This window comes from Nesoenas mayeri (assembly GCF_963082525.1).
Source record: "Nesoenas mayeri genome assembly, chromosome: 14".
Lineage (NCBI taxonomy): Eukaryota > Metazoa > Chordata > Aves > Columbiformes > Columbidae > Nesoenas > Nesoenas mayeri.
Window position 1 is genome coordinate 7,807,715 of NC_137556.1, and position 27,766 is coordinate 7,835,480.

Sequence of the window (27,766 nt, forward strand, 5' to 3'; positions counted from 1 at the left end):
CTTGTGCTCATTGTGGTATTTTTAAGATATTTTCCTGGCATAATGACTGATTTGCAAGAAGTCAAGATGAAAGAAAAAAGCCCAAGATCGGAAATTAAATCTGGTTTAATTTCTTGGTAATGTGCAGAATCATTTCCCTAGTCCCTCTAGTTAACAGTACAAAATTTCAGCTTATTCCCAAGCTATCGAGATTCTTGGGTCTTTTTGTGGCTGAAAATGTGTTTCTTATGATCCGTGTCATTGGGACAGGACAAGAAGTGACTGTGGGCTGCTCCATCACCTGCTTTTACTGCTGCTCTGACTAATGGATGTTCAGAGACACCTTGCTAATGGGATTTTCTGCTTATTCATAAAATTTCACCAGTGCCAATTTCTGAAGAAATTTCTTGGTCTACGTGCAGTGTTGTACCCAGAGGCATGAATTTGGCAGGCCTGATAATAAGTCTGAGTATTGAGGATTGTTATGTCTTCCTCACCAATATGTCTAAATAATGGTTCATAATTAACTCTGGCAATCTCTCTCATCCAAGCAAAATTCATCGTTTTGTAATTCTCTGGGGCTCTTGCCAGCTTTCCCGCGAGGAGTGTTTGGACTGTGTGTGAAGAGGTTACAAGGCCAGCTAAAACAGGCAGCAGACAGCTCTTCCAATTAGCGTCTAGCAAGCGCGGTGCCCGTCCTCGCGGGGAACGTGCCTTTGTCACTCCGGCACTGGGGCGATCATCAAAGAGTCCCTGTCTGTAGTAAAGAGCGCTTGGCCTCAGTGGAATATGAAGCCATGAGGCTTTTCTAATCTTACTTGATTTTTGTGGCATTCACAAGGCTTGAAAATTCCATGGAGTTGGATCTGAATGTTTTCCTAAAGGAATACAGGCCCTCGGTGTAATTCCAAACATGTTAAGAGTTTGCTTTCTATCTTTCTTGCCATCTTGCGGTTGCAAGAAACGTGGACTGTCCTCTCACTTTTACTCTGACCCCTACATTGGAAATGGAGCAGATAACATCATTCTCCATTCTGCAGGAGAAATACAAAGTACTATATGGCAGGGGCATTGACCTCAGACTGAACAGATACTGCATGTTATTTAAGATGGTTCATAATAGCTGTATATTTCTATCCAGTCTGCATTTCTCCCAGGCTTGCTACTGCAAAACAAAGTTACCAAGGCAGACCAGTCCTACGTGTCTTTAGAAGGGTGAGCTGAAAAACGTTTGCAGTGTCTTAGAGTTTCTATCTCCCTTCCCGGAAATCATCATTACAGGAAAATGCTGGACCCAAATTGTGATCTGGAATGGAAAATCCTGTGCTCTTGGGTCACACGCGAAGGATTTGTGAGTCACATGGAATTTATACGTCACTTGCTGAACTCAAACCTTGGAAAAGACTAATCTGTTAATTTATGTAAACAGGAAACGGCGTTCAGCCATTCAGCTGTTCTCAAGCTGCACAGTCTACCCTCTTATAACGTTAGTGTTCCCTAGAGAATAGCAAAGTCCTGACAGCACGCCAGTCCTACTTTGTATTTCATACCTGTACATTGGCTTTGCCTGCATCCTAATTCTGCATTATTTTATCTTCCAGTTTGAAAACTATGTACATCTGTAAAAACAAAATGTAATATATGGTAGTGGTATGCTACTGTATTCATTTGAATTAATGGCCCTTAAAGTGCAAGGCTGCAGATTTCATGTATCGCAGGGTGGTAGAGCTCTGTGCACTTAAAGAAAACATATCCTGTTTTTATAAAGGCTAGTTTATAACCAGCTCCAGGTTCATTTAATTTTGGTGGTACAATGAGTGGAAAAGTGATGGCAAAAATTTAGATTATCCATCTGAATTCACAGACTGCACAATCTTGTTTTTGTTGCCTCTCTACCAACAGGAATTCTGTGCGTTCGCATTCTTGATCCTTCTCCTCTTCCTTGAGGAAACACAGCTGTGGAGCAGCAGCCGTGACTGTGCCGCGACTCTGCGGCTGGTGGGGGAGTTGGGTTGCGCTGTATGTCAACGAGATTGTGTCATTTCTGTGCGTCAGGAGTAAGTGCTTTATCATATCACTTAACATCTGTTTTCCCATTAGTCAGTTTTTCTACCCCCAAAATGGCCAAAGCCTCATGTCCCAGTGGCAGATACATGAAGATTAATAGTAAGCATAAAGTCATTTCACTTTGAAGGTGAGAGTGGTTGCTTTTTGCCCTGAAATATGATAATTTATTTACTTGGTATAGTAACCTTAAGATTTCTTCAACAATTGTTGAGAATTATTTGTTTGAAGAGCCCAAAAAATTGGTCAAAACTCATGGAAATGGTGAAGTTACCAGAGCTCAGGTAGAGCATATCAAGCCTCTGCCAACGTGGTCTTATCTGGCAGTAAAGTGAGTGTAGTTGCTGTATGTTCATCTTCTGAGTAGGATGAAGTTACGATGAACAAACGCCTGCTCCAGATGAGCTTCAGGGCTTAATGAGCTTTAATTTATGTGCATCAGCTTTGTGGCACTAGTTGATGCCTCTACCTCTGTTTATTCTGCTCACCCTTCTAGCTTTGGATTGTGATGCCTTTTGTGGTAGGAAGCCTGCTAATCTATGACTTTTTTCCAAACTACTCCAAGCACCTGAAACATCTCTCACATAGATTTTCCCCTTACACTTATTTTGAGATCTTCTTTCATGACTGGTGCCCACAGGCCTGTTTTTAATTCGGTTGCAGCAACATCTACGTGGTACAGTGGAGATTTCCTCTTGCAACATCTCCACACTGTCCAGTGTCCACTGTCCACCTTCTGTTGGGCTGTTGAGGCTCAGAGCTTGTTACCCTGGGGGAAGGAGACATCACAAGTCAGAATATGCAATTTTACTGTTTTCTAATGAATCTAATTTAGAAGAACTGCTGGCCCAGATGTGGCTGATGGCTGTAAATGTCAGCCTCTCACCTCTCTGCTCCTGTGATCACAAGTGAGAGGCTGCTCTGGGTTACAAACTTTCCCCACCTGCTCCTTCGGGTAGTGCAGAACTCATTGCCAGAGAAGAGATAAGAACTTCATCTCTGATGTGTGAAGCTTTCCACTCGTTCTGTGTTGTTAATATCGTAAGTCGAGCGTTACTTACAAATGGTCTTTTGCACTGTCTCTATGTGAACAAATAAGCTATAGGGTTTAATAATGCCCAGGCCCGTGTGTGTTAGAGAAAGAATGGTGATGGTGGAGAATATTGACCTGAAGTTGTGAATTACAGGAAAGACACATCCCATGAGCTGGAATCTGTGATACACATATGGGATCCTGTATGTGGTTTCAATTTACATGGTAATTTTCTTCTTTTTATATGGATTTTTTCTCTCCTTTTGCTTTCTACCACTATCTTTTAAAATTCCTGGAAGAAGGTAGACAATCCTTTTCCTTTGGAGCCAACAGCAATACCACTTTTTTTTTTCTTTGCTTTTGGCAGTCTGCTAGCACTTTGGATTTTGATTTCCTTTACCTACTAGATATATTTATATATGTAGATATTAAAATAACACAAAATGTATTTTGTCTGTTTCTGTTCATCTTCAAAATAATGTGCAGCTGTTGAGCTGCACACGAGTGTTCACTTGCCACGGATCGTCCTTGCTGGATGGGTTGTATTGCTGCACCCAGGCAATGATCTTGGAGAACAGTGTGATGGGCTTGGCTCTCTCTCCCTCTCCTTTAAGAAAGTAGGACTAGTAAGGCATAGTTAGAGGCATATATGTGGTGAGGAAGAAACTTTGAATTACATTCTTGGCTTGGTCATTTTTCATCATGTTATATTTCCTGTGATATAGATTTCTTGTTTCTAAAAATTCATTGGTGGCAGCTGGATAGCAAACCATTTATGACATTTTAGTTAAAACTCTGTTCTGCTCCTCGCTGCTCGAGCCTTTTCTGCTGGACCTTTTTGCTCCTTCCTGTAGGTTCTGCTTTCTCTCCCATTCTGCCTTTCCCATCTCTTTTCTTTCCTTCCCTTCCCATTCTATCTTCCTTCCTGCTCACAACAAGTAGAAGATTTATCTTAAGCATCTTTCAGTTGCAGGTCTGCTGAGAGTCCAAGGAAAATGTTTTCTGGGGTGTTAGGCTGGCACGGAGTGGACAGAGCAGCAGGAACCAGGTCAGCACCATATGGAGCCTGGTTCCTTCTGCTCCCCGGGCTGCTCCTGCAGCCGGTCCTTGCTCGAGAGTAGAAGCTGCTGGTAGCTCAGAGCATGTGCCATGTTCAGGCCACACAGTGCTGCTCTCAGAGGTCACTCTCCAGAATTTTGAGTCATCAGATTACTCCCCCAGCACGTTAGTCATGTTTCTCGGATGCAAACTGGAGGCTGGGGCTGCGTAGGGTTGGGGTGGTGACGTAGCAGAGGGAGCACAGCTGTAGATCCAATAGTGTTGGATGGAAGTTTTGGTCCATTTTCCCTCTGAAAGGAACACTTATTTTTCCCCCCAGAAAATCCTAAATTTGCTTAGGAATTTCTAACTTAGATTTTCCTTAAAGAATAAGAAACAGCAACTCAGCAACTTTTTTTTTTTTTTTTTTTGAGATTAGTAGAGAACTCAGGTATTGAAAATGTTTTTATTTAACTGAGGATGGAGTTTATTTATGCTGATGTATTTCTCAGAAGGTGGATGGGGAGTCCCTTTCCAGCCTTTCAAAGAGCCACCCTTCCTCTCTGCTCTCCCCTCCTCTGTTTCCACATCATGTGCATGTAGAAGCTCTGGGCAGAGCAACGTCCCCATCCCCTGTGAGCACAGAACGTCCCCATCCCCTGTGAGCACAGAACGTCCCCCTCTGTCATGGTCACCTGGAGGGACAGAAGTCTCTTTGTGGTACCTCACTACCTGTCCTGGGCCCTCTTGTTTCTTCTCAGGTAGTGCAGAATCGTGATTCTTTGCCTGCTTGTATAGACTTCCATGGGTTTAGAACTGCCAACAAACCACTGGCAACCTGGCTAAGATTCTGGGAAAGAATCAAAAACCCAGCTTTGCATGATGTGTTTCCTTCCTCCAGTGCTCCCTGACAGCCGGGACCCCCGTGTGCCCGGAGCAGCCCAGCTCGGCTGCCCCCGGAGCAGGAGCTTCCGTGCTGCTGTACAGTCCTGTCCTCTGGTACAGCACTGTGAGTGTTTATTCTCAGGGCTGGGACTACAGCAGTGCTCTGTAATGTGCTGATTTGCAATTCCCTGACATATGCTAGTTACAGTGATACATTAGATTTCAGGAAAACAGCCCTCCTAATATACATGGGAGATAACACACCAGATGACTGTTACGAGAGAGATCTGAGACATCTTATTTAACTTAATATCAAACCAAATGGAGAAACTTTGCAGCACTGACTGCCAGATTATCCTCTGAGGACCACAGCCTGGCTCTTTGGCTGCCAATAAAACTACATATTTTTGTATTTACTAATGGGGGAGAAGTAAACTCTCTATAGTGAGTAATACAGATAGTGGCGGCTCCAGTTCCTCTTCATTCATCACTATACTCCTTTCCCCAAGCAAAGGTCAGCGAAGGGATTTGGTTTGCCTGCCTGTGTTGCAGGATTTACGTTGATGAATCACTGGAGGGTCTGTGATCACATCCTGGCAGTGCAGTTTGGGAGCTGCTGTTTCGGGAGCCTGTGCGGCTCTGCCCTGCTCCTGCTGGAGGACAGACCAGCTGGTGCTTCAGTGCATGGGGAAGGTCAGGATGTGGAAAATTCATTCCCTTAGCACTTGACTCACCTGACCTTAGGCATGTTCTTTCACATGGCGAGGGAAAAGGTCTCTGATCAGGGCTTCATCCTGAGATTTATGGCAGCAAACCACTGTCAGGAGGGAGGTGGCGTCTTTCATGGCTGCTGGTGATTGTCTTGAAGTAGGTCAGTAGGTCATGCCCAGACATCTTGAGTTTAATTTGAAAGATAGCGCTTGCAATCCAGGTGTTGGTATGTCTTTTAAAACACGGGTATTTCGTGTAAATTGGGAATTTCAGATGCAGAACAGTTGGTTGCAATGACTGATCTTTCTTTGCTTTCCTTTAGGGTTCAGTTACGTTAAATTTAATTAATATGGTATTGAACTTTTCACAATAGAGTTTAGAGAAGAGATTGGAAATACTGAAAAAGATATTAGAACTGGGTGAATAATTCACAAAGAGTAATTTATTTTATGAATGTCACCTTTTTCTATTTGTCAGTTGCCTGAGAATGAAAAATTATATGCTTGAATTTAGTTGTTAATAAAAATGATGCACAAAATAATTTCTGTCAGCAATCCTTACTTTGTAGCTCATTCACAAAAGATGTGTTGTGAGCAACTGATGTTCAGAAACTCAGCTGTTACACTGGGCACAGAAATTCCAGGATTTACTTTTCTATTTTGTGATTAGATGATCATAACTTGCTGATTTTTGATTTGTTGGAAGAGCTGGGCAACACTCTGAAGTATTCTGATTCATGAGCGTATGAGAATCTTGTAATATTTGCCAGAATTTCCCATTCTGGCCAGTTGTTCTGCCAAAACATTATTTCATTAGAGGGCAGATGAAACAGATGAAACAATTTCATTAACAAATATGAACTGTCACATTTCTTCCTGTCTTCTACCTACTCTGAAACTTAACTTCTGATTTTCATAGTAAGCAGTACAGAGGCCGGCTCCACCATGGCAATGTTACCATATGTTAGTGTTGGCGGCTTTCAGGCCTAAGTTTGCAGGCTGAATGAAGGGGAAGTCTGACTTATTTTTCCCGATTTCTCTATTCCTAATAATAGGTCAGAATAAGTCCATGTCAGGCCCAGATGTAATAAAATTTTGTAGAAGTATATTGCTGGTTTGTGGATTGATTTGGAGTGGGTTTTTTTTGTGTTTTTGTTTTTTGTTTGTTTGTTTTTACAATATCGACTCAGTTGCACAGTACCAAGAATTAGGTACCTTCAAATATCTTTTCCATAATTTTCACAAAAGTCGTCACCTAATGAGAACCATGAATCTTTGCACTTTCTCAAAACTGGAAGCTCGTGTAATGCTGCCAAGCACACTGATCTGTGGAAATTACTGCCATCTTTCTTTTGCTTTCTTTTGCTTTATTAATGCACCAGACTGCAATATACAAAATTAAAGGCATTAGACATGTACGCTGCTGCCTGTTTGACGCGGCGCTATGTATTGCTGACAGCAGGTTTGCTGGCTGCACGCTCTGCATTGCACGGCGCTGATGCTGAACTTGTGGAAAAAACCTGTTTAGATACCTCTTTTTCTAGTCTATCTCAGTGATCAAGTTGTCATTATAAATGCAGTTTAAAATCCCATAAGAACTTCAAGAAATATGTGTAATTTACCCCAACTGCATTTTACGTTGTTGGACAAGCACTGCGAGTGCAACTCCAGGAAAGAACAGCCTGGCAATCTGTGCTCCCAACTGAGCTGCCGCCCTGCCGGGTAGACCCTTCTTGAAATAGCGTTGCCCACAGGGATCGTTTGTCACATTTGAATTGGTAACTGGCAATCAGTTCCAACCAAAACTGCTTTTTCGTCATTTCTTGCACGGTTGTGCCCTCAGCCCAACATGTGCCTCCCACACAGAGTGAGCCCCCGGGGCTCTGTGCCCTGTGCTGTGCATACTACAGTTGAACTCCTTGATCTTAAAGGTCTTTTCCAACCTAAATGATTCTCTGACTTTTGAAAATTTTTCGATGCAAACTGCAGCAGGCAAGAGGCAGATCCCGAGCTGCGTAGCTGCACGATGCCATCTGTGCCATGTGCACCACACTTAGGCGAGCTCAAGTTCTCCAGCTGCTGCGTGTTGGCAGATTGTAATTCTTTCTGATTTCTGATTTTTAGCTCACTCCCAGTTGTGTGGTGCTTTGTTTTTTCTTTTCTAGTCGCAGAATCACAGAATCGACTGAGTTTAAGCCCATGGCCCCTTATCCTATTGCTGACTGCCTGGGAGAAGAGACCAATCCCCACCTGGCTATAACTTCCCTTCAGGTAGTTCTAGAGAGTGCTGAGCTCACCTCTAAGCCTCCTCTTCTCCAGACTAAACAAGCCCAGCTCCCTCAGCCTCTCCCCATAGGTCTTATGTTCAAGTCCCTTCACCAGTCGTGTTGCTCTTCTCTGGACCCGCTCCAGCACTTCAATGTCTTTCCTGAACTGAGGGGCCCAGAACTGAACACAATACTCCAGGTGTGGCCTCCCCAATGCAGAGCACAGGGGAAGGATCACTGCCCTTGGCCTGCTGACCATGCTGTTTTTGATACAGGACAGGACAGTCCTTTTGTGCAAGGCTGTAGTTTGATCATAAACATTTTGTGGGTTCCACATTTATGTGATGCTGAACTATTTAGTCCTGAGCTGCTTCAACAAACATAAATGATAATACTGCCTGTTCAGTGTTTGTTCTCCCATTTCCACTGCAACAGAGTCAGAGCAATATAATAGGATCTATTGAGCATTTATTCATTTGATTTGCAGAATTCTTTCTGCTTTGTCTCTCTTTATGTAGGTGTCTAGTATTGCTCTTACTGTAGATTCCAATATGTAGGTTTTCAGAGTAAATATATACTCAAATCTGTACAGATAATTCTTGGTTAGTAACAGATGAGAAGAACATAACCAGTTTGATGTGACATTATACATCCTTAAATGGAGAGTGCATGAGGAGGCATATTGTGGTGTCTGAAATGCACAAAAAGACAAAAATCTGTATTTTTGGCTGGTGTACAGTGCTTTCCACTCGGGCCAAAGGAAAGAGGAAGAACACATTCCAATAAACTGATGTGTATTATTAATGAGATTTAGCTGACCCCGGAGGACCTAGAGCTTACCTGTATTGCTCAACTGAAAAGATGCAAAATGGATCAGGGGATAACAAACAGAAAAAATTTAGCCAATTAACTTACTCATCTTCTTCTGTACAGTAGTAGAATGAGGCTGGACACTCACATGATTTTTTTTAAGCAATATCCCATGTCTTTGTTACAGCCATGTGTCTTGATATCTAGGATGTTGGCTATTCTGGTTTAGGCATTTCCAGCAATAATTAAGTGTATAGTTAATCCCTTCCTTGCTAAGAACAGTTGCAGGCTTAGCGTGACTAGTGAGCGAGACAGGAGTTACTGGAGGAAATGGTGGAAGACGGAGGAGTCTCTTTCTAGGCTTCTCTGTCCACATGTTTTCCATATGAATCAGGTGCTTTTAAAAACCATTGTAGTCACATTAGATAGTGTGTTCACACGGGCCGTGCTGGTCTGTATGTGTATTTGCATGGCAAAGTTGGTCCGTGGTACCGATATTCTAATTTAATGATTTTTTTTTTCCCCATTAAGTTCACAGGGGCCTCTAAAACGACAGCCAGGGCCTGATATTTAGAGTTACATGTGATGCCAGATATCTGACCATGCTTCATTGAGGAAAGATTAGGTCCAGCTTTGAGGAACAAACTTACTTTTTTATGCATACAAATATTTAATTATATTTCAGCTATTTTTTTTAATGAAGTGTAGTTAAGAGTTCTTGCATGTTCATTTTAGCCCTCTATAACATTTGTACTAGTACTGAACAGAAATGTACAAATGCCCAGGTTTTCCTTGGCAGAGCACAAAAAAGAATTTGAAAGTAAATGGGTCTTTCGGCAATTTTTCCCCTATGAATCACTTGTAAAATAGGAAACCCCTCTGTTCGCTCACATCTTGCACTTGTGCCGGGCGGCTTGGTTGCTGAAGAGTCACACGCGAGTCCCGGAGAAGAACGGAATCCTAAAGACCAGTTGCTGCTACCTGAGTTTTGTAGTTCTTGAGGTTTTGCATTCACAGCCCTGTGGCTGTTTGGGCACATGAGCTGCACACCCAGAGCTCTGCCCATAGCGAGTGACTTTGCTTTCTGAAAGGAAACATTAGGAGGATTTTTAAGGCGTGATTTAGTTTCCCCCATGAGACAGAAGCAATAAAAAAGGATGGTGCAGAACCTGAAGAAATGTTTGTTTCTCAATTGATTCCTTTCCAAGGTAGTTAAAAAGGAAAGAAATTTGAATAGCTGCTGAAAGGAGAGGTCTGTTATCTACTTCTATAACCCTTATTTTCCAAGGTTTGGCTGGTATTTGTACTTCTCTCTGCTGAGTTGTATTTTTGGCACCAAAATATTGGTTGTGGTTTGCATAATCATGTGACTCACTTCAGTAGCTGCCTGCAAGAAAGCTGAAGTTATTCTTATTGTTTAAATGCAATTAATTTTAAAGTATGATGCTAATTTTTAAAAATCTCTGCAAGATGTGGAAAACACCCAAAAGTTTATTCATTCTTGAGAGATGCAGAAAGCAACTTGGAGAGGTCAAATAATAAAAAAAAAAAAGTAATTTTCAATTCCTGTGAGATTGAACTAAAATTATTTTTTCTTTTCCTCCAATAAACTGTAAAAATTCAGTGGAAACTCTGTAAGAAAGCCCCTAAATAAAATCGATAGAAAAACATTGACCTTGACTACTCTGCTCTCTCCTCTTTCCCCTCTTTGCCTCAAGTAGGAAGCAGCTACCAAAGGTTGTTTCTGTCAGAGCTCTGGTTAAGTGTTGCTGCCCATAGTGTCTGGTTTTACAAATACAACACACTTGTGACTGTGGAAGTCAGTGAGTGGATGGATAATTTGGTTCGTGCTAAAATAATTTGGTGCCCATGAGCCTACTGATGCTTTTATAACCAAGGATATGTTTGTAAGTTTAAAGTGTTAGTCTGAGTGTTGGCTGCTAAAGCAAAGACATCCCAAACATGGTACATCAAGGGTCACAAGCCCAATGTAAAACCAGGAGTCTGAGCTCTGGGAGCACACAGGTATTTGAACAACCCTTCTCTTCACATGCTGTGTTTTCCCAAAGCAAGAGCTTAGGGCTAATTAACCTTCCTTATATTTCTTATCCTCTGAGATTAGCCCCGTGGGTAGGAAAATCACATATCCTTCTCATGGCGATTTACCATATTTCTAGATGGGTATTAGCTCAAAAGGAAACAAAAAATGGGTGTCTGAAAATTCCTTAACGCACTAAAGTGGGCTGATGCATTCCCCTTTGATCCCTCCAAAATGGGCTGGAGAAGGAGGAAAGGCTGGGAGCCTGCAGTAAGAGGGAGGCAATCGTGACATCTGAGGGCTGGAAGGATTGCCATTTGATTTTAAGCATTTTTTAGGGTTACAAAGCAGGGGTGACCTGAAATGTTCTCGTAGCCCAAACCTCTTTCAAACACTTTTCGGTTGCTGATGTGATCAGTTGGAAATATGAAGTAATCATTGTCTTCTCATGACACACTTTGGTCCAGATTTCTTCTGCGCAGCTAACAGGGGCACCCATGGAGTGGGCCCTATATGATTGTGCTTTGTGTGCCCATGAGAGCCTACTCAAAGAATGACTGGGGTCTTCTATATAATATATGCATAATGTGACCTAGCCATACCTGGATTTTCAAAGAAAAGACTTTCAGAGATGCTTTGCTGCATGTGTCTACCACTGCAGGAGAGTGCCTGGCAGGCCAGGGGTTAATTCTCACTGCTCCAGACACTGCAAGAAGCTGGGTCTGATCACAGTCTGTTGTCATGAGACTAAGCGGCCTCTGGCTTTCCAAGACTGAACAGGTTCCTTCCACATACTGTAATTCTGACTGATGAACGGCTGCTTAAGAGGTTGAAATATGGCTAAAAATGACAGTATTTGTCCTCAGGCTGTTCTTGAGGAGTCAATGTATCTTGTTCTTTTGTGCTCCTCACTCTCCCTACCTGCCCTTGCACTTTAATGCTTTCCAAAGGTTTGTTATTGCTGTAGAGCTGCGGTGAAGGTGGCTGTGCTTGGTTCTTGTGCTGCGCCCGCCTGTGCTGCCGCGATGCTGGTTTGGTGGCGGGAGGTTCGGCGGGTGCCCGGTCCTGCCCCGCTCATGGCTGCAGCGTTGCCACATCGCTGGCCTTGGCTCACAGAGACAGACTTCACCCAGGGGTGAAGAATAAAGCGATCACATTTGTCCATTTGCTAAAGCAAATCTAAGTGTTGTGCCATCTGTTCTGCAACTACATGAAATCCAGTGAGCTCTTTGGAAAAGGCAGAAAATATGTTTAAAATCTAGGGGAAAGATGGATGTGAAAATCAGGTGCTGAGAGTTGTTGGAAGCCTGGATAACACCAGAACAGACCAAAAATAACAAAACAAAACTGAAAGTAGAAAATACAAGAAAGAAAACTGCCTTAAAATGGAAGGAAATCCAACATTCATTAGATTTTTCTCCTGTATCTTCCCCACTGCCTTTCATGTGTGTTCATTTTTTTTACCCTGATTCTACTCAGGAGAGCAGATTCAAATTGGTATTTAATAGTTCAGAAATGGCACAGGGCTGCACGCTGCCATGGCGCTGAGGGCCACCAGTGCCTCCTTGCTGCTCAGGATGCGGGGCGGCTCGGGGTGCCGCTGGCTCCCCCAGCCCAGCATCAGGCCTCCTCCGCCGCTGCCAAAAGGCACAGCTGTGATCCAAAGCACAGCTGTGTGTCGTTTTTCAAAAAACCAGGAAGGAGAATTGCAGACTGTGTGAAAAATGATAAAATCTGGAAAACTTTGAAACGGCCTTTATAGCTTTGTGAAATTCCTGCTTCCCCAGAGTTCAGATGAGTGCCATGAAAGTCTAATTGCGTTGAGCTCCTCGCTGTGCTGCGGTGACCGGCTGGGGCTGGTGGCCGTGCTGGTGCTGAGCAGCTGAAGAGAGGCTTGGCCTTTGACTCTTTGCAGCAAAGGGACGAAGCGTGCAATGACGTATCCCTTAAGGCTCCTGCTTTGGAAATCGAGAGCCGCGGTATGGTTGGAAGTGACTCTGATGCCGAGAGCCACTTGGAGCGTGAGGTTTTGCTGGTAGGAGAGGAAAGGAAAGGGTATCTTGTGTTTCATGCTCTGCACTTGGCCTTCAAGACATGTGGTTTCCCTTCTCTGCCACAGAGTCCCTGCATGTCCTTGGGCAAGTCATCCAGTTTTCCTGCATCCCGTTTCCCCAGTGAGGGATGGAGGATTGCTTTTTCTCCAGCACAGTGCTGTGAGGCTCTGTAGGGTTGGCAGTTACCATGGAGATGAGGTACCTAAATAGAACTTGAAACCTGTTGAAGGAGAGTTATGAAACCTGACGGCGTTACCAAAAGAACAGCTTGGCTTTGGCCATGTTGCGTGGGGCAGCTACAACAGGTTGTAAAACTGTCACAGTAGGTGTAAGTGCTGTGAAACCAGGGTCAGCTGGAACATAGGCTTGTAAAAACAAAAAGCTACCAGTACAAACTCAACCCGTAAATATGAAGCAATATCACTAGTTGAACAAATAAACTAAAAGAGATTTTTCTCTTTAGGATCCACTGGGCATTTTTCATTTGATAAAGTCTTTTGGTTTTGCAGGAGTCCAAGACCAAAAAATCCAGACCTGCTTCTGTTCTTCGTGGGGCACCCTGGAGCTTCTGAGGCTCCTTACTGTTTGTATTAAAGGTCTTTAATTTGCTCTAAGATGTCAGCTGGAGAATGAAAACCATGGAGTTACTCTGTGGTTTGTTTTAGGCAGAGGGAGGCAGGGCAAATCGTTTTAATTCAGTTAAAATCTCTTACTCTTTATTGTGAAATGAAGAGAAGACTTACAGGTATTCTGTATTGCCCCATTAAATATTTTCATCTTTCTCATTCATATTAAAACAAATATTAAATGTCTTCAGTCTCCCTGCAGAAATGAGAGTGCTTTTGGGGTCCTGATCATTCTCATTCAACTTCTTTGGAAATGTTTCAGTTTGGTTGTATTTGCAGGCATCCCGAATGTAGTGTTTTCAATGTAGCTCTGCCACTGACTTGTGTAACACAATAATAATGCCATCTGTCTTGGCTTTTTAAATCCCATATTTACACTTCCGTTGTTTTTTTTTTTGTGCTGGTTGACTCTGACTGTAGAGCGAGAGGAAATCTTGAACTTGTTGCAACACAATAGTTATCCATCCTTCACCTGAGGTGTAAGCAACTAATTTAGAACTTCTGAAGATGTGTAGGTTGGCTAAATGCTCCTGCCAAAGCATTTTAGTTTTTTGCCAGTGTTAGCTTCCATGTCATGGTCTTCTATGTGTTCATTCCCTGATCCTGACTCTTGTCTCTCGGGCTCCCGATAGTGCTATCTCTAGCCTCAGTTGTGCAGCTCGCAGCAAATATAAAGTGAAAAAGTGGGGATTTTGTTGACCTCCCTCGTAATTTTTCAGAAATGTGGGAAGTTCACTGTGGAGCTCGGTGGCTCACTGCTCATATGGCCCTGCTTTACCACCAGCGTGTTCACCTCTGTGGTCTGGGATGCACATGAGCTGATTGGAACCTGTTTTCGGGATGAGGGATGTTTGGCTGTCAGGCCCTACATGCCCCAGTCACCAAGGGGTCTCCTCGGTAGCACTCGGGATGCCCTCAGGAAACACAGAGCAGCTGTTTTGCCCCATCCTGGATATTGGTTTCTTCTCTAGGCAGGACTTAGAGAGATGGCTGCAGTAAATGACATTGGTTTGGGTGGTGGCGCTGATACGGAGTATTTGATAATTGATTTTGAAAACTAAAATATTTGCATTTATGAGGGGAGATAACTGGCTTTCTTACTATAATATTTCCTCTGATTCAGATTCCTTCCTGGCTTATAGTTCTTGCAACTATATTTGGACAATTGACTTTGACAAGTTTGCAAGTATTGTTGTTGGCTCAAGAGCTACAAATGTTTTTTCTTCTCTCTGCCTAGTAGTCTAAATTAATAATGTTTGTTTAATTATAAAGCAATCTTATGAGATTTACAGGCAACTTTAATAAGAAAGCCACATCATTTTACAGAAGACACATGAAGTATGGAAACCACCTCTTGAAGAATCTCATTAAGATCTTCTGTGCTAATAGTATTGTTCAAATAAACACTTACCACTTGTAAACTTCCCAGAGTGTGTGGTGGCCCTAACCCAGCTCGACTGGTGTGAATATACAAGCCCACTGACATATGGTCTGTAGTTTGATTTCTGGTAGTTCTGAAAGATTTACAGGCTGATTTATGCATCTTTCTTTGCATTTATTTTCCATACTCTCTTAATGTAGGAGTAGTTACATTTATACAGTCCTAAAATTACATTCAGCCCTTTGAAGGCAACTGTGAGGCTGATGTGGCCCCCAGTGAGAATGAGTTTGACACCCCTGACTTGTTGCCAGTTGCTGCTGGAAGGTTGAAACTTCATTGCTCTTTTTTGAGAAAACAGACACTTTTAACTTTTACGTAAGAGTGTAGGTGCTTTTTGTTTTCTAAAAGAAAATGTCATTAACAGTCTACCTTCTGCTTCTCGTGTTTCTACAGTTATTATCTAACTTTGGTTTCATCCTTTAGAGTTTTGTGTATTCGTGGAGTATTTTATGTTCTTTTGTGCTGCCTGGAGTTTGGTGAAAAGTTTATTGTTGCTGTAGCCATAGTCTGAGGAACACGCAGAGGGAACATTCTTGTTCTTCAATTCAGACAATATTAAATTGTTTTATTAGTAGCTGCAGCCTTGGAGGGAGTAGGGGATCAAAATATCAAGCAAAGCACAAACAACAAAAAAGCCCATAAAAAAATCTGGAGGTGATCAAGATGAAGGAAGAACAAAATCACATATACCACACTGCGTTGGACCAGATGTCCATGTAAGCCCTTATCTTGTCTTCAAAACTGGCCAGTAGGGAGTGGTTGCCTTTGGTGTCTTAGCAGGAGGAGCCTTCTGTTTTCTTAGTAGCCACTTCCCATGGCAAGGGGTTCCAAAACTGAGATGTGTGTTCTATGAAGCCGTACCCACATTGTCTGTCAGGCTTATTGGTCTTTGTACCCCAGTTCTCTTTAGGAGCTCTTCTTAGAACCTGGCGTTGCCTTTTCACTTGCCCTCTGGTTCTGAAGCAGTTTTGATCAAACCATGACATGTACAGTAGCCAGACTCTTTAATTTCTTAGGTTTGTAAGGATGAAGTTCTGTAACCTCTTTATTGTAGATTTTATTGTATAACTTCCTCTTCTGATTTTTCAGTTTGAGGCAGATCATTCAGTTCAGCCTTAGATGGGGAGAGCTCCTGCATAGCGACCTCCTCCAGGTTCTCCAGCCTAATTTCATTTTGCTGTTTTACTGTTACAGTACTGTCTCTGAGTGCCCCATTATACCTGGATAATCTGTTGGCTTTACAGATACCTGGATGAGTTTTCAGCTCCCGATGTATTTCAGAAAGGTTTTTATGATTAGTTTTCATGCTTTTTGTAAGCTATTCCTCAGATTCTGTTTTAACTTGCCTGATTGTGATTTTACCTTTTAGTCTGCCAGTTTATGACCCTTTCAGTTTTCCTAATGTGAGCTTTTTGTAGGATGCCTGTATGCTTCCAATAGCCCTCCCTTGCCTTTCTGTTTAGCGATGCTGACTTTCATTTTCTCTTTCTGAGTTGGTTTGGTGGATGGTGTACACTTGCTCTGGCCCTTCAACACACTGTTTGAACAGTGCTATCTGCAATGAGGTTCTCTTTTAGGTACCCTTTTAATTCTTCTTTAACGAGTTTCTTTATTCTTATGTAGCCATGCTTTCTGGAAGCGAACACTGCAGCTGGAATATGACAGGTTTTGTTGCTCTTGCCAGGACGTCAAACACAAGCACGATGTGGTCAGTGCTTACTGCGTATTCTGCAATGGCAACAGTTCATGAAGCAATCATGAATGATACCTGAAAATCCATCTCAGCACTGCTCCCCAAGATAAGATTTGCTCAGTCTCCAGAGAGGTTGTAGCCACCTTCCATTACCATGTGCCTCCTGCCCTTGTAGCACTTTTGTTCTCCCTCTGTGTATCTCAGTTGCTGTCCTGTTCAAGCAATTGACAGTATTGCCTTGTACTATTCTTTTCCTATATACACCTAGAAATTTAATCTAGAGGGATCCTGGATTCTTCTTTGACGTGGGTAAAGGTCAATCTGAGGTAGTTCTAGGCCCTCTTCTCCACTGGGAGGCTGGTGAGTTCCCGTGTGCTTCCTATCCTGCTGTCATGGTGTCCCCAGACTGTCTTTTCCCTCAGTGTCTGATATGTTGTTACCAGTACACATTGAACTTGCCTTTCTGTACCCTCCTCTCCTCTTATTCAAACTGCTCTTTACAGCCTTTACAGTATGCAATACAGTGAGGAGAAACTGATCCAGGAAAAGCTGATCTCTCCTGTACAGACTTAATCCATTATGGAGTTTTTCCCAAAGCCTGGTGAATCCAAACTCTGGTTTCCATATCCACTGCATACACAGCTCGTTTCCTCAGCCACACACTGTCTCTCTGACTTGTCCTTTCATCAGACTGGGAACATGAAAACAATGCCGTGATGAAACTCCTGGTTTCAACTTGCAGTTTGACATCCAGAAAGTCTGTCCTCATGCCCACGATGACCATGAACACCATCTCTTCCCCAGTGCTTCATAAGAGACCTCATGCTGTGAGATCCACCGCAGTGGATCTGCTCTAGCAGTCAGATTGCCATATGGATGCATCCACGTTGCCTTTGAGGAATGGTGTTCATTTATGTGAGTGCACTTTATTTCACTTGTTGCAGTGAGGAGGTTGGTTCAGGTGTCTCTGGGCAGTCTGTCTGGCTTCTGTTTTTGTGGCTGGCCCATTAGGTTTGGGATGGAGAGCCCCCAGCTTCTTCCCAGCTCCAGCCAAGCTCTCAGTGCCATGGAACTCCCCTTTGCATGGCTGGCTTGGTGAGGACAATGTGGAGCCCTGGGACAGGCTGAGCAAGGGGCTTTTCTAATGGTGCAGATCAGCAGCTACTGCTGAGCCCCCTGAGCCTGGTTTGGGCTCCACTGATGCTCTTTATTTCTTGCACTGCAGAAATCTGCTAGAGGTATTTGTTGTTGTGTGATGCCTAAACCGTGTGCCTTGAACCGTAGGTACTACTGTGGTGTAAAGAATAAGGAATGTTAAAGATGTTTAGGGACAAGCTTTTGAGATATTTATTTTTTAAGCTGCATAAGACTGCCTAAAGCATTGCAGGCTAAAATTTATATCAGAGTTTCTTTTTTTTTCGTTGTTTCCTAGTATGTCCAAGCTTTTCTCATCAACAATTCTTATTCTCTCTACATTTTCAAATCTTGGAGTGTTATCATATGTCTCCCTTCCTCTTTGTCATGTAGACAAATAGTGCACATTAATTCTTTGATTTAATCCTTCTTAATAAGCCTGTTCCTCCAGGGATTAATTATTTTAGTTTCTGTACTGAATCTTGCACTTTGTTGACATCTTGTACTGTGAGCCTACAACTGAGTGCACGATAAAATTGAAAGCTCATCTCTCATCAGGTTTTCATGCTCTCATTTAGATAATCCCTTTCCAGGTTCCTTCCTCCAATAATAGGATAAGAGAAAGAAGGTTGAAATAAGCCTGTCTATAGGATGTAGAACGGAAAACAAGCCCCAGCAGTAGCAAACTCTTGGTGCTTTGTTTCTCCTCACCGTTATGGGCACCCAGTTTAAGTAAAACATGCATTTAGCGAAGACAGACCCTGTCTGATTTCCAAGCCCTAGTAACTGCATTGGTTGCCCCTGGCCCTGTGGCTGGATTTGGGTTTTGAGCTCTCGCATGGAACAGCGTGAAGTGGGTGTGAGATGCTCTGTCCCAGGTGGGAACTTTTACCTGCTGAGGTTCTTGCTTTCAGTGGCGTAGCTAACGTCAGGAGCTGCAGACCAGGGAGACCCGGTCCTGTGAAGTGCGTGTCTTTCCAGGACGGTGATTTCTGGGGTAAGCGTCCTGAACCTGCTCCTGGTTCGGCTGTGTGGGCACTGGGGCTGTGGAGCGGGAGGAGGGGAGATGGGAGCAGCCCTAGCCAGAGCCGGCCCTGCTGCTCTGCAGCTCGCACCCTGCAGCTCCTGCACTCCTTGGGAGTATGAAATATTCCTCCAGTGACATCTTCCAAAAGGAAGATTCTGGATTCCTGTAACATAATTTAAAATTACTTTGAATGCCAAGTTTCAACTCGGATGAATTTAATATATTAAGCTTTTAAAAATATAGTAAACCGTTTTCTCCAGTTTGTGGTCTGGATCTTTTGGGCTTGTTTACCATAGCAAAGACTGAGACTCCGTTTCCTACCCATTAATGGATCTGATCCAGCTCTGCTGAATTCAGGATGAAGACTTTTTGGGAGGCTGCGGCGATGCTGTGGTGAAAGTCTTTGGCCTGTCTTATACAGAAGGTCAGACTAAACTGCTTTAATATTTATGAATCCATTTATGAATCCTGGCCTTGAGATTTATGCATGTGACACCCGTTGACTTCAGTGGGTGGTGATTTGTGCCTTAAGCAAATATATTTTTGAAAAGAAACTTGTGTAGCAACCATCCCATTTTGTGGGAGTTTGAGCTGAAGAGCTTTCCAGTTGGACTGGTTCTGTTTTCTTGCAGAATGTCAATTCATTTTTATTACTGGGGGTAGGACTCAACTGTGCATTTTGTCAGTGACCTCAGAAATGTTTTATTTCAAATGGTTCCTTGTGTTAAAATTGGGAAAGTTAATCCTTTTGGATCTTGCTGTTAGCAAATTTGTGGACTTGATATTCATGCTTTTCCCCCTGAAAGATTAAAATTGAGAAACTCTATTGCAGGGAACTGCAATTACTATTCCTTGCTTGCAACAACAGCAATCAAGTTTACAATCCCCTGAGTCTGCAAGATCTATCGCATTTATCATTTTCATTCTTAACAGCTATTTAATAACTCACCTCTGTCCCACTTGGAATTACGCATACCTGTGGACGTCAAACCTAGACGCTTTCCAAAATGTTCTTGCTTAAGCATTATTTTAGCTAAAATAACCACTGCCCTCCATTGTTTACCATTGTTTAAAAAGCTACAGAATCATAATAGTTCTTGCAGCTGAACCGTTTGGACACGAGGTTCCTGCTGTTGGTGGCACCCAAAAGGTGGAAGCCAACCCGGCCAAGGTGCGATGCTGTGTCCCCGTGCAGCAGCTGCAGGGAAGCCTCCTCTGAATTGGCCTGCTCTGAACTCTCTGTTCTACTTTTTCAGGCTGTACTCCTTATTTGCTGCAGAGATTCATTCTGCAGAAAGCCATGTTTTTGTGTATTACCTACACCTTTTGAAAATGAGATTTACCTCTTGCGATGCACTGGGCTTCAGAGGTGAGCAGCTGGTAGGATGGGGCAGGTTGTGGGGGCAGAAGCAGGGGGTTCGCTAAGGGAGGTGCTGCTCAGGGTCAGTCCCTGGGCTCCTGCGCTGCTGCTGGCCCTGGGCAGGCACTAGGTGACAGTACTGACAATTTGGTGATTCTCTTGTAAAGGCAGAGAAGTTGGAAGCAACATTTTCAGCGTCGTCTGCTGGTAAAAGCCAGACAGTGTGGCCAGGATGCTTGTCTTGAAATCTGCTGGCATTGCTTTGTGAAATCACTTTAATGGTGTCTGTTTTCTTGATGGTTCGGTGAGAATGAGACACAGTCTGTCTCACTATTGTGTGTCTTAAAAACCACAAAAAACCCTTTTGAGTTTCTCAAGTGAGTTATACCATACAAATGCAAGATTTCAGTCCACATTCCCATCTGCTCTAAAGTAATGCAGTCCTCTTCAGGTTATATCGGCTGCAAATTTGTCCCACTGCTGTTATTAATCACACCTGCAATTGTGTGGTGCTGGAGCTGGGCTCCAGGGACAAAACTTTTATTTTTGGTAGCAGTGGAAGTGTATAGATGTGTGAATGGCTGAATATCCATCCTCCCTTGAGCCACAAGGACTGCATGAAAGCAGCCTATCATGAAAGCACTCGTAGTACAAATAGCTCTTGCATGATGCTTTTTGTAACTAGATCTCAAAGTGTGTTAAAAATGGGACCTTATCCCCATTCTGCAGAGGATAAATAGGGGCCCTAAGCAACACACAGCTTTCATAGGGTTACCCAGCAGGCTCTGCCTCTGTCAGTCTATGTAATTCCTATGTGTATACATAATTATTTTCCCCCATTAATTTTTGGAGGATGTGTAAAAATAAAGCAACTTAACTGCAAACTTTTTTGCATTATTATCTCTAAGAATGAAACTATATGAAAATAAAATGCAAAGCATCTCTGTTCCTGAATCAAGGTACTGCATGTTTGGAAATGAACATGTTGCAGAACTGAAAATGTTGAGAGATCCCGTGTGTGCAGGGATGAGTTTGGAAGGTCTATGTTATGTCCTTAGTTCTGCCACAGACTTGTGGGTGATCTCGCTGCAGCCACTGGAGCTCCTGGTGGATCAGGTCCATTCTAATGTAACTGAACTAATAATATTTCCGTACCTCAGTGCTGGGAGGACACATCTGTTGCTGTTTGGAAACAGCATGTTCCGCTGGTTCTAAGACCTAGAGGAAGATCATAAATCACAGTAAATATTGGAATTTGCTTTCAAATTCACTGCTGAAAGTGCTATACTAGTGCTAGTTTTGGTCAAGCTTATTTGTGTATTTAGGGTACAAGCACATTGGTATGAAAATAGAATAAGACCTTGTCCCATGTGCTGTCCTACAAATAGAAATATTTTCTCTTTCAAATAATTTACAGAGTATTTTTGGCAACTGTCAGTGAAATGCAAATCTCTGCTTCTCTGTGAATGGATTGTTGGGAGGATCCCATATTGCAAATTCCCCTCTGGATGCTTCATTGACATCCCAGGGGGTGCAGCCTCCCAACCCATGCACTGAGGTTAAATACCAGACAGTTTCAGTCTCTCCTTGGTCTCAAGAAAATCACCTGAAATTCAGGACTGCGTTTAGGATTTGTTGATAGACAGGTGTGTCATGTGGCTGGTTGCTCTTTTAAGAAAAAAAAGCAGAGCTCTCTCTAGATACAGAAATACCGTATCTAAGAGTTTCTGAAACACTCTGGTTTTGTAGGTTACTGATTTAATTAACTAAGCAGACACTTTTTTTTTTTAAATATTAATTTCAGGTTTGTTCACATTTAATTTTAGCTTCCTATCTGTATTTTGTGCTTGGAGATTGGAAAGTAAATCTGCCTTTATATGGCAGTGAGAACCTTTGTAAAGCTGTACTAATGAGGAAGAAAATGAACAGTAATTAAACTTGCAGTTATAGGAAGGGCTGAGACTCTGGAGTCCTGAAGCAGCAGCTAGATAGGTTACTTCATTACAGCCTAGAACAGGGAGCTGTGATGGGAATGGGAATGAGGAGACAATTAAGTCGCTCACGAAGTGCAAACCCAGCGAGACATTTAATTATCCACAGGAGCTAATGCTCTAAAACCTGGAGTTTTCTGTAGATCTAAATAGGCCAGGCAGTTTTTCTGTCAAATTAGACTTTTAAAGGATGTCTTTAGAGATGCAAGATGGGTTGGGGATGTTGAGGAGACTGGAGAGGAGACCTGCTGTTTGGTGTGGTGGCAGAGTCTGGGCAGGTCTCCATTGTGGTGGATGGGACTAGTGTAATGACCCTAGGCAGAAAGCCCCATGTGGAGTTGGTGACCTGGTGGCACAGTGGACTTGCCTTGTAAAGCTCAAGTGGTAGAGAAGGTTCCATGCGGCCATTGCCTATAGATCATGTTGTCCGTGGAAGCAGGTCTTCAGGGATGCGCAGGAGCCCCGTTACCCCCAAAAGAGATTAGTGGAGCAGCAAACCCCAACCCTGCGTATTGCAATGGACTCATTTGTGGCTTATCAATGTAATTCTTGTCTTAATTAGGCAGGACAGTCACTCTGCTTTCCTTGTCAGGTTTTTCCTGGGTGGCTTTCACTTCCAAATAACTGCCTTGCTAGCTTTAGCAGAGGTTTTGATTCTCTGAAGTACAGTTTCCTTTTGATTGCCTTCTGCTCTGGTCTTTAATGAGCGCTAAGCAGTGCTTGACTTGAGTAATTTGCAGCTGGGATCTAAAAATCCTTGGAAGGAAGGGCTGGTGATGTCCCGCTTTGGGAAACAGTGGAATATTATAGGCTATTTGCTATAGTTTGGTGTGTTCCAAAGGCAAACACTTTTTCAATTAATTCATGTATTTTTTAGTAGTCACAGCACACAGTTGCTGCTGCCATTGTTATTTAGCAATATTCCCATATTCACTATAGCTTCATGTTAAAAGTCCCAGAAGAGAAGGGCAAGAGGTAACAGCTCCACGTTTTTTCCAGATTTGGAACTCTGGACGCTCAGTCCCTCACCTGCTTCTGAATGACCCCGTGTGTGCGGCTGCAGGGGAGGCCCTGCTGCTCTGGGACTCCTGGAGGCACCGCTGTCCCAGGGCGGGCGATGAGCAGCAGGGGACAGAAAAACGCTGTTACTAGCAGTTACTCTTAAGCTCTTAGTTCATTAAAACAAATACTGTTCTTCTGCTCAGAACTTGAGGAAACTGATAATTGAAAGGCTTCATTCTGCTTCTCCACTCCCTGGAGTAAACATCCACATGATGGCTCAAGAATTTTCTGAAGTCCTTCTAGTCTAACCTCTATTGACAGGAAGGCACGGATTTGCTCAGACAATCCAGCATTTCTGTTTTAGTCATCCAGAGGCATTCTCCAGGAAACTGCAGCAACTTTAATGCTCTCTGTTGTCATAAGGAACCTGGTCATTACCTGGCAGGGGTCTTGACATGACATGCTGGCCCAAGGGCGATGGCACCTGTGGGTAAGAACAGGACTGAGTGAAGGCCATGAGCAAAGCCGTGCTGCTGGCACGATGCCTTTGTGTTGCTTCCTTGGCTGCGCACGACGCTGGTGTTGAGTTGATGACTAAAAGCAATCTCTCTTTCATGGTGGCTTTTTGAGGGTGTTCTGAGTAGCAGCAGAAAAAAAAATACATTAGGCAATTCATCTTGAGCTTTTCATGTTCAAAGCACTTGGCAAAAAAATAACAAATCAGCCCTTGTAATTATCCTGCGAGACTGTTGTTATGCTAGTTCAGAGGTGGAGAAATGGAAGTAAAGAGGTTAAATGTCTTGCTCAAAGGAGCAAGGAAATGTGTGGTGGAGACTTTCAGGAGCCCCACATATTTCTTAGTGAATCATTTATAACTGTGGGTATATTATTAGGCAGATGGCCTGAACTGTGGATTGCTGTAGGAACTCTGCCTTGCTGTCTAAATGAATTTTCTTCTTAAAGTCTTAAACAGCCATTTTTTCTTATTTTATTTCATGAGAGTATGTTGGCTGAATCAAAGACTGTGTAGGATATACAATATATAAAAGTACATAATTCTTTTACAGTTCAAACACACACTCCTAATAATTCTGACCAAAAATAATTGATGCATTTCTCATTACTAAAGGAAAAGAGAATTTCCAGTGTAAGAGACCAAGTTATTTTAGTCCAAGATTAAAATAAGACAAGAAATACTCAGCCATGTTTTGAAGGTTAAATTCCTTCCTCTCCACACTCCAGCAGAATGCGGGAGGATGCTGCCATGGGCGATGGACAGCGTGGTGTGTCTGTCCGAGAAACGGAGTGTGAAATAACAGCACCTGATGGGTGGCCGGCTCTTCGGCAGCATTCAGTGCCACGTGAATTCCCCTGCACACACACAAACCAGCACCAGGCACAATGATCTGCAGGAAATGTCAGTGTTTGACCGCTGGTTTTATGTCTTGGGAACCAGCATTCGAATATGTGTTGTGTTTAGTTTTACGGTCTGTCCCAGGGTGTCGCCTTCATCTTCTTGGGGCGAATCTTCACTCTGACCAGATGATTTCTTTTCCAAAAGGCCACCATGCCCTGGAAGCTAAAGTTCACCTATAAAAGTTGTTCTTCTGTCTAATCAGTTCAACTACTGATTGCAAAAGTTGTCTATCTGCTAGTTTTCTTAGAAGATCTAAATTTCCCAGCTGCCACATACAGCAGCATTTCCCCCACCTCCTGATGTAAGGGCTGTGTGTTAAACTAAGATCAGGCATCGGCTGCTTAGTTAATAGTTTAATAAATCCAGAAATACATATGAACATGTGCACAAAGATGTAGGTTACTTGAAAACAGCAGAATCACATTTTATTCACCTGCCAGTCAAGCTCTCTGTGTATTTCTCCTGGGCGTATGTGTGGTGTGTGCATCATACTCTGTTCAGTCGAGCATGCGAATGCTTGTTCCTTCTTCATCTTTACTTGTGCATTTCTCATAAAAGACTTTAAAATTTCTGGATATATTTAATATCCAGAATAAGTGTGTGCATATACAATTAAAATATGCATCAATAGGAGGATAACATCAATTGTGAATTTCTCATGTATTCCTTTTTACAGTAAAAGACCAGCTACTGTCCCTTTGGGTTCAGCACTTATTTTCGTGGTTGTCTCAGCTTCCTTGAGCTGCTGAGCCTGTCTCACCTTTTCTGTATCTGATGTAGAATCTAAATTAGATAAGAAGAAACAGGACAGGATTTCAAATTCAGTTTCCTCTATATAGGCAGGATGGCATCAGTTTAAATTGCTTCGATATAATTTTGCTGCTTTAATCCTTCCCCTTCAATCTGTTTTTGTATACATTATATGTATGAAATCTGGGACTGGAAATCTTGCCTAATGTAAGTTAAGACATGACAAATGAACCTGACATTTTTCCAAGGAGGGAACCAAAGAACATACTGTATTTATAGCAGTAGGAATATAGTTTGCTGCTTGTAGAAGAAAAATATACATTGTATGAGAGCTTCAGTGCTGGGACACGAGAGGAATGTTTAGGAGATACTGGGTTCAAAGGAGCCGAAGCGGTTCTCCTGGCAGCCTGAGGTGAGGCTTCACCCAGCAGAAAGTTTAGGCCCCCAGAAGCTCAGGTACCAAGACAAACTGTGTCACAGTGTGAAAATGTTCTCATGTGCCCAGTTTGACAGTCCAGTGGCTCCAGGATCATCAGTGGGCAGAGTGGGAAGGAGTGTGTTGAAAGAGTTCCTGAAGTTGGATCCAGGGCTTCTCCCAATAATAAACCATTTCTTTCCCGTTGATAGTAAGACTTTCTGTTTACAAGTTTCGAGTTCATTAGAGCTGTCAAACACAGATGTGCAAACATAGGCAGAAAAATGTATTCAAGCCAACCATCTCTGCGAGGCAGCTCTGCCTGCTGTGACCTCCCGCAGCAGGGCAGGGCTGCAGCAGACAAATGCAGGTGGCCCAGGGGCACAAGTTGTTTCGCCTGCGTGAAGATGCTGAAAATCCTTTTTAAAGTTTTCAGTCTTTGTGAGGGTTTCCCCTGAACACAGTGAGAATTGCTTGAGTGATGTTCCTTTGAGGTGCTCTGTAGAAGTCCAGTCTGAATAAGTTTTCCTGTGTTAGCGATGCACTGCTGACACCTTTGTTCGACTAGCTGTGGCTGGTTCTTGAAAGTGTGTTTTGTCAGGGGACTCCTTTATGTCAAAGGGGAAATAACCACAAAGCTTAGTTGCCTGTCTGTAAGATGTAGTACTTTTCCATCTTGCTTCTGAACAGAAAGGCCAACTATGTGTTTTTGACTGTTGAACTGCGCATCAGGAGCAGCTTTTGGCACTAAATTGATCCTTTATTTAGCAGAGATAGTAAACACTGGAGCGATCTGGGGCTGACAGATAGCTGAGGCCATAGTCCCTTTCAGTGTAGCTGGTTTCTAATGGAGACTGTATTTCCTAGACAGATTCTTAGACCTGTACTTTACACATGTGGTTCGAGAAGTGTCTTTGGTTCAGGATTGTACCTTTTGTCCTTTCCTGTCAAGTTGGGGAAATGATGCTTCGTTTTGCTCTAATAAAGAATTCACCTGGTTCCCTGTCTGCATCCTAATTGTTCTTCAGAGAGCACTAAAGTGTGCTTAAGCATATTGTAACTGTTTACTCACAACGTCTGCTGTATGTGCAGTAACGCAAACCGTTCGATCTCTGCCCTGTCGCTGCAGGCTGGCATGATCCGCACAGACAAGGACGAGTTCTTCATTGAACCTCTGGAGAAGGGGGCCCAGGAGGAGGAGGAGGGAGGTGGCAGAACGCACGTGGTCTATCGCAGAGCAGCTGCCAAGAAGCAGCTGCCTATGGAGAACGTGGATACCCTGTATGAAGGTAAGGCAGAGGTGTTAATGCCAGCTGATGTATAAAGTGTAGGGAAAGGCATGTAGCCAACATGATCTGCTATCTCTGGCTTTTTTATCCTTGAAAATGGAAATTTCTTCCCCCTTTGTGGACGAAAAGGTAGGGAAGGGGTTGAACTCTTTTTTTGGGGCAAGCAGGCATTGCAGCAGCCAAAACCGTCTCCAGGATGGTGGAACTGTGTTTGCTTTAAAGACTTTCCTTGGCCTTGTGTCCCACTGAGCCCCCGGGCTGAGCAGAAGAAGGGGCTGGTGGGTGGAGCAGTGGAGCAGAGGTGTCTGTGTGCTCTGGGGACAGGCAGCAGTGCTAGCTTTGCAAGGGCCGTTTTGCAAAGCTGCAGCAAGGACACCAAGGCTGACGTGGTACATAGGCTTCTCATTGATGGTGTCTTCATTGGGCTGCATTTAATCCTGACAGGGCAATGATGGTATCTTCAAATATGAACACAAACTCCCTTGATTTATTTATGTTTCTAAGTGTGGAATTTAATGTACCAAGTAAGTGAAAGACAGTGATGGAATAACGGGAGCTAAACATAAACCCTCATTCTATGTAGTATTTTCTCTGTCTCTGGTAATTACTTGGATGTTGGACCTTTTTTACTGAATAACTAAGAAATGCAAATCTGGTAAGTGGATGTTTTGACAGCTGATGTTAACACTGAGATTAACTGGGTCATCTGAGTGGAAACAACAGAATAGCTGCTTTTTTCTTCC

General features: G+C 43.1%; 1 protein-coding gene across 1 annotated transcript in view; it reads left to right on the plus strand.

The window, feature by feature from the left end:
- The window catches only part of ADAMTS2 (ADAM metallopeptidase with thrombospondin type 1 motif 2), a gene marked incomplete at both ends in the record, with an annotated part of 176,836 nt that overhangs the window by 40,723 nt on the left and 108,347 nt on the right, over window positions 1-27,766 (plus strand). Inside the window, 1 exon segment of the mRNA XM_080353550.1 lies at window positions 26,864-27,023. Coding sequence (XP_080209676.1) covers window positions 26,864-27,023 — 160 coding nt within the window.